We start from the raw sequence: 6,925 nt of genomic DNA, 5'->3' as shown, positions 1-6,925 counted from the left end.
GTTGTTACTGTGCAGTTGTACTGAGTGTGAATTGACACCAGTATTCCTAAGGTAACCAGCTGAAAATTTAACTGTTCATCCATATTTAGCATTTAAGAACAAATAACATGCAGCAGTGTTGTGAAAAAAAGCTGGCTGGGGCGTTCTTCTTCTGATGACAGAGTCAACATCCCTTGATCTTTGAGATCAGGACTGAATTGCAACTAAAACTTTTCAGTGTGCTGTTGATGCGCTTCACAGGCAGGTTTTAGGCAGAGGTTTTGTACATTGCTACCACTTGACTGATGTTGCATCTATGCAGTTCTCTGCAAAATCTAAAACAGGTTGCAATACATTTCAAAAAACACATTAACATATTTTCCAGGGTACTGGCATAATCTTTTGCATGTCTACTCAAGAAGTAAGTCCCACTGAGTTCAGTGCAGCTTACTCCTAGGTAAATGTATTTTATTTATTTTTTATTTATTAAAACATTTCTATGCCCCCCCTTGCCGAAGCCTCGGGGCGGGTCACAACATGTATAAGGATTGCAACTATATTGTACCAACGTGCTTGATCAGAGGACTGTATTGAAGTATTTCCCCCAAATGTTTATATTTGTGTAGTATATTGATGGGGAGAGAGGATGGTTCCCACCCACCTTTATCAGGAAGAACTATAACTCAGTGATAAAGTGCATATTTTGCACACCAAACATCACACATACTAATCTGAACTTCTTGGAAGAAGGGCATGATGTAGATCAAATACAAAAGCAATCAATGGGCTGATTTTTAAGGAATTTCAGGTAGAAATTCTGGAACAGACCTTGACTCAGATACTGATGAGAGGGATTGAAGACCCTCTGGTACTAATGTCACCAGAGGAGACACTGTTACATTAAATTTACATTCCACCTTTCCACTAAACTACAGTGTGATGTGATTAACATCAGAGTACAGATAAATGAACAACGTTGTATTTAAAACATGAAAACTCATCAAATGCCTCAATCAGAACAAAATATCACTGAACAAAGTAAACCCTAATTCAGCAACAAATCAGCTTTGGCATTTGTCTGGAAAAAATGGTGTTGCCTTCCTGTAGAAGGACAACAGAAGCATAACCAGCTTGGTCTTCCCTTAGCTGGAGGTTCCAGAGCCAGGAATAAGCCTTGGTCTCACCACATGTGTCTTTGATACTGGTGTGTCCATCCCAAGGTGCTTCCAAATAGACTGATCTCAAATATATAGAGCTTTTAAAGGCATGACCAGTACTTTGAATTGCCTCTGGAAGTGGACCAGTAGTCGGGTAAGCTGTTGAAACAAGAGAGTCACAGGTGCCTTATAACCAGCCTGGCTGATGATGTGGCTACAGCACCCTGAGCCAGCTTTCTGAACACTTTTCAAAGGCAGATCCACATTCAGCACACATTTATTATCTAAACAAGATGTAACTAAAATATGTGTCTCCATGACCAGATCTGCCATCTCTAGACTTGGGCGCATTTGGTACACCAGCCTTACATGTACAAACTCCTCTGTGCCACCACTGATGGTATCCAGCTATAGGGTTGAGCCCAGACTATGATCTAGAGTCTTCAAGAGGAGCAGAAATCCATTCAAACCGGGTTAAACCCCGACTTCTGTATTTGCCTTTTGAAAAAGAAAAAGAAGCTCAAGAACCAGGACAGCACCAATTTCAGCCCCTTACCCTGTGGATTTAGCTAGAAGGGAGAGATAAAATTGGGTGACATTAGCACATTGGTGAAATAGAAACCCAAAACTCTAGATGACTTCCTCCAACAATTTCATGTATATTTAAATAGCATGGAGGACAAGACTGAACACCAAGGGATATCATAGGTTAGTGCCAATGGCCTCGACCAGAAGTTCACATAACTACCATTGAACTTGCTCTTGAAAGAAGAGGTGGAGTTGCTGTAAAATAATGCTTCTAAGTACCATCTCAGCCAGGTGGATACAATGGTTGATGACTCTGAACACAAGTGGGTGGCCAGAAGAAGCAACAGGGCACCCTTCCTTTGTCCAGTTCCTAATATAGATCATCTACCGGGGAGATCAAAGCAGTCTTTGTCCTATAACTGGGCCTGAAGCCAGACTGAAATGGATCTAGATAATCTGCCTCATCCAGAAACACTTTGAGCAGAAACACTTTGCCCAAGAATGGAATATTTTGTGGAACACACACACACTACTGGTAAAATGTGATTCCCACCAGAAGGACCACTGTAATTTGAATGCTGTATTGGGCAATTGCTACGACATGACTGATGAACAGCTGCAACCTCCCTCCACCAAATCCCAAATGCTCATACAATCTCTGAAGACCATTTTCAAGGCAATTCAAAATAACCTGCTTCCTTAAAATTTGCTCTGCTTTTACATTTAGGTGCAAGTCTTTTCATGTAGTACATAACAATAAATAAAGCAAGAGTGTCTCATTATTCAAGGTAATTTTTCTGATCTCTTTTGTGGTCCCTGTCTACGTAATACAGGATTTAGTTATTTGAAGTCTCTGCTATCCACTGGCTCTGGAATGCTTAGCTCTTGCTGTACTTTTCCCAGTGCTGCTGTAAAAAAGCAACAAACAGGCAGCCCTGCTGGGTTCCATCCATCATCAGACCGGATGACGTATTGTATCCAGCGTTATACTGGATGAATAAAGGGCTAAGGTGAAATTTGGGAGAATATTTGGACAATGTACCTGAAGAATTACTTCGGTAGTTTCTATTTGGCCACACAGGCAAAACTGCAACACCGAATACAACCAGTCCAGTCTCCCAGCTTAGACAAAGAAAACAAGGGTTTGCTTAGATGGCACCCTTCATGTTTTTCATTCTGGAGCAACATACAGGTGGTGCTGCATGCAATATTTCTGTGCGGGAAACATTGTGATTTTGTGGCTACCTAGAATATCTGTATTTGTCATTCTGCTAACTTTGCTGATAGCACCATGAATGTCTTACGCTTATTAGTCTTCCTGTACCTTGAATGACTTCATACTAGGGAAAAGTTAAGCAACTGAAGCATCTTTTGTCACAGTGATGTATTAATGTGGGGTTACCTTCCCAATTATTTCCCGCCTATTTAGATGTTTAAAAGCATAGGGACATTCTTCAGGAGAAGCTATTGACAGACTTGTCAAACCATCATTTTGGGAAGCATGGAAGATTGCTCCCTTCCAATATTAAACCCACCTAGCTGAATTATTTTTAATACCAGGACACTGTTATCTCATCTTTTAAAATATGAAAGATATCTTTAAATGCATTTACAAAATTAACAAATGCTACTGAGCAGTTACTTTTATTCTAAAAGAGGGTATCTGCTGTGTTGTGTTTCATTGCAGGCCAGATTTCCAGAGTGAATTCTTTGAAGCAACTGCAAAGGACATCAGCTCCTGCAACTTTCTCTCTGCAGCTTATCAGTGCAGTCTTTCCTACCCAGACTGATGGCATCCTTGGCCAGAGATAGTCAAACAAAGCTGCAGAAGCATCCATGTAAACAGCTTCCTTTGAATGCTAGTTTGGGAAGCAGAATTTAGAGCAAAACAGAACTTTTCTTTTGTCACACAAGCAGAGATACTTCCTAACTCAACTGTTTATATAAGGAAATGGGATATACTCCACACAAGCCAAAAAAAAAAAAAAAAAGCCACATTGCCTTGAGCTACAAGAAGGATGAAGTTGTTTGAACTCTTCAGTTACACAAAATGCTTTATGTGGTCATCAGCCTGTGTTGAATTTTATGACCATAACATGGGTAAAGGAGCAATCCTGAGTCTGCAAACAATTTTTTTTAAAAGTGTGTTTCCTAGAGCAGAGGTACTACTGGATGTTTGCTAAGAAAAATTGCATTGATGACTTATTTTAAAAGATGATTTCCTTCCAAGTTAGTATTTGCTTTCTAGGTATGTGCACACATACATTATTGCTATGATGAGGCAAAAGTTCTGATTCCCTCAAAATACCCTTTCTGGATTTTGAGAAGGATTTTAATATATACTATCAGGAAACACAGTGTTTATCTGCTTCATTCCCTTAGATGTCACAGCTTTTCTCTATAGTGCCCAGAGCTTCCTGCATTTTGCTTTTTCATTGAAGAGGCGGGGAATGCACACATGCATTTGAGACAGCTGAAATACAAATCCTTTGCTGCTAATGCTCTCCGATCCTCCCTAGGAGCATTTCCCCGACGATGAAGAGTCCCATGGGCTTCTTGCAGCACGCTTCAGTTCCTGTCTGCTGCATTAGTACCATGCCAGTCTTAGTGCACCCCATTCTGCAGCATCACCTCTTAATTGGCTTCCTCCTCTTCAGCTATGCCAGTGCTTCTTGATGCACATTTTTGGCTCCTGTGCCAACTTCTCTCTCTTCCGAGAAACCCATCTGGGAGCATGATGAGTGAGCAAAATCCAGACTGACATCAATATATCCAAATCTGCTCCAACAGAATTCAGTAATCATCAAGATTCAGTTTAAGAGCAAATCCTATAGGTTCCTAGAGTATGAAACATATTTCCATCAATTTTCCCGTCTCCAAGTTACTAGATCAGGCCACAGCGCTGAATCTGTACTAGCTTATCTCAGAGATAAAGAAAGTTGACATAGCCCAGTGCTTTGCTGATTAATATTAAGAAGGAAGGATATGTGTTAGGAGAGGAGTGGGATAGAGGTAATCAAAAGAGCAAATCAGTATTCTGATGCTTAAAAAAACCTGGAAGTTTCAGCACTGTACAATTGCACTTTTCTGCACAAATAGAGTTGTTCAAAAGGAAAGCTAGAAAAACTGCAAATGCATGAATAAAAAGGTGGGACAGGAATGAACAAATGCAGTTATTTAAGTTTTTAGAAGGATAGGAATACAATTCCTATAGAAGTATATGTGCTGCTTTCCCTCCCAGAACTTCCTGTGCCCTGAAGAGTCCCTCTGTATCCTGTGCCCAAACTTGTTATGCTGGAAAAGGGGGGGGGGGATCCAACTTTTAACAGACTGTGATCAATAAAGTAATCAGAACATTGAGTCCTCCCTACCTCAAGAATAGAGATTCGAATTCTGTTTTTCCAGTGTAAGAAAGTACCTTGGAAGTCATTTAGTGCAACTGATTTTTAAGTAAATATGTAAAAGCCTACACATATCTCAACTCTCAAATGGCTTTATGCAATACCTCCATAGAACATTAAAAGAGAAAATGAGAATCACAGAATACCAGTTGCAAGATCAGCATTGTGCAAATATATCGGTTTTATTTCTTTTGTGGAAATAATTACAGACATTCAGGTAGAAACATATTAAATTAATGCAGTCACAAGTTTAAATGCAAAAATAAATACAAATCCAGCAGCTGATTGCATCCATAAAACATCTCAATTTGTTTTCTTAACATTAGAAAAAGATGTGCAATTTTAATTCCACCACCTATATTTTTTAAAGGGAAAAAACAGGCAAGGTAGAAACATACATAGAAGCATTTTCTTAGAAAAAGAAATCGATCTTTATGTCACTTGCAAACCGCTTTCTTAATCTAGCACATTCACACTCAATATCTGTCCGTCTCTTTTTAAAAAAAAAAAGGAAAGAAGGAAGGAAGAAAAGCAAAAGGGAAAGGAATCTCCGTCCTTCCAAGTCTCTGTCAACTAGGTTCGGGATATAGCATACAAAATAAAGAGGGAGCGTCCGTGGCCGTTTCTTGCAAAGGGAAGAGCCAACCGCTGTCGCTGTCTGCAGCCGGGTCTCCCCAGAAACCGTCCCTTTCCGCCCTAAAAAGGATCCTCCTCGCAGCTCCTCTCGGGGGTTACCTGCCGACTTCAGTATGAAGCACAGCGCCGGGGCAGCGCGGGCGGGGCGAGCGACAGTCCCGGGCCCCGCGGCGCGAGGCCGCCAGGCGCGCCCGCCTCAGAGGGCCGAGTCGGAGTCGCTGGAGTCCAGGCTGTTCCGCAGCCGGCTGCAGCTGCTCAGCTTCTCTCTCTGCAGGCTGAGGTTCTGCGTGCTGCGGCGGAGGCACTCGAGGGACTGCAGGAAGGACTTCTTGGCTTTCTCCTCCTCCATCGGGGAGACCCCTTCCTCTTCCACCTCTTGGATCTCGTCGAAAGTCACCGGCTGCGTCTTGAACCGGGACTGGCGCGGTCTGCGCAGCTTGCCCTTGGGTAGCTTGGCCGGCCGGATGGGCTGGGGGAACTCCTCGGTAATGCACACATAGTGCGGCATGACCGCCTGGTAGCTCGAGCAGATGCCCATCACCTCGGCGGGCTTGGCGGCTGCCATCATGCTTGCCCGAGGTACAGCCGGACAACAGAAGCGCCCTGGGTCGAGAGGAGCGCGGCGCGGGCTGGGCAGCACTTGCCGGCGGTCGGCCGCTGCGCCTTCGCTGCTCGGAGTTGCCCCTCAGCGGCGCGGAGAGGAGGGACTAGAAAAGCGCGGGAAAGCCGCCGCCGCGTCTGTCGCGTCCCGCGCAGAACAACCACAACAGAAGAATAATCCCGCCTCTGCCCCGCGATCCGCTCCACAGCAGTGCCTGAAGCCGTTCGCGTCTCCCCCTGCTCAGCCGCAGCTCCAGACTGGCTCGCTCTTTTGCTTGCTCGGGCTTAGGCTCTCCGCGCCGCGTCCCAGCCGTTATATACCCGCCGCCAGCCCACACAGGAGCATGCTCAGATGACAAGCAATACCATTTAAAGCCGATGAGGCCGCTTCTCTTCCGCCTGACGTCTAGTGCGCTTTGGAAAAAAACAGATATGTATTAAAGTAACGGCGACAGCCCCCGCGATCATAAGTCGCAGCGACGAGAGGAAGGAACATCCGGATGGCGAGGAGGAGGAGGGACACGCTAGTGCACTCCCCGCAACCCCCCTCCACGCCCGGGGGGTTTCCAAGCGAAGACACGAAAAAAATGACCCGAGAGACGCCCGCAGGGAGAACCACGAGCG

General features: G+C 44.1%; 1 protein-coding gene across 1 annotated transcript; it reads right to left on the bottom strand.

The window, feature by feature from the left end:
* Positions 1-5,226: 5,226 nt before the first annotated feature.
* On the bottom strand, positions 5,227-6,607 carry CUNH11orf96 (chromosome unknown C11orf96 homolog). The gene has a single exon (XM_044436701.1). It carries the CDS (start codon positions 6,267-6,269, stop codon positions 5,898-5,900), a length of 372 nt encoding a protein of 123 aa, XP_044292636.1. The 5' UTR covers positions 6,270-6,607; the 3' UTR covers positions 5,227-5,897.
* Between the last annotated feature and the right edge of the window lie 318 nt (positions 6,608-6,925).

The sequence above is a fragment of the Varanus komodoensis genome, unplaced genomic scaffold, assembly GCF_004798865.1.
Source record: "Varanus komodoensis strain SLA01 unplaced genomic scaffold, ASM479886v1 scaffold3, whole genome shotgun sequence".
NCBI lineage: Eukaryota > Metazoa > Chordata > Lepidosauria > Squamata > Varanidae > Varanus > Varanus komodoensis.
Note: the sequence above shows the minus strand (reverse complement) of the source record. Positions and strands in the feature narration are given on the sequence as shown.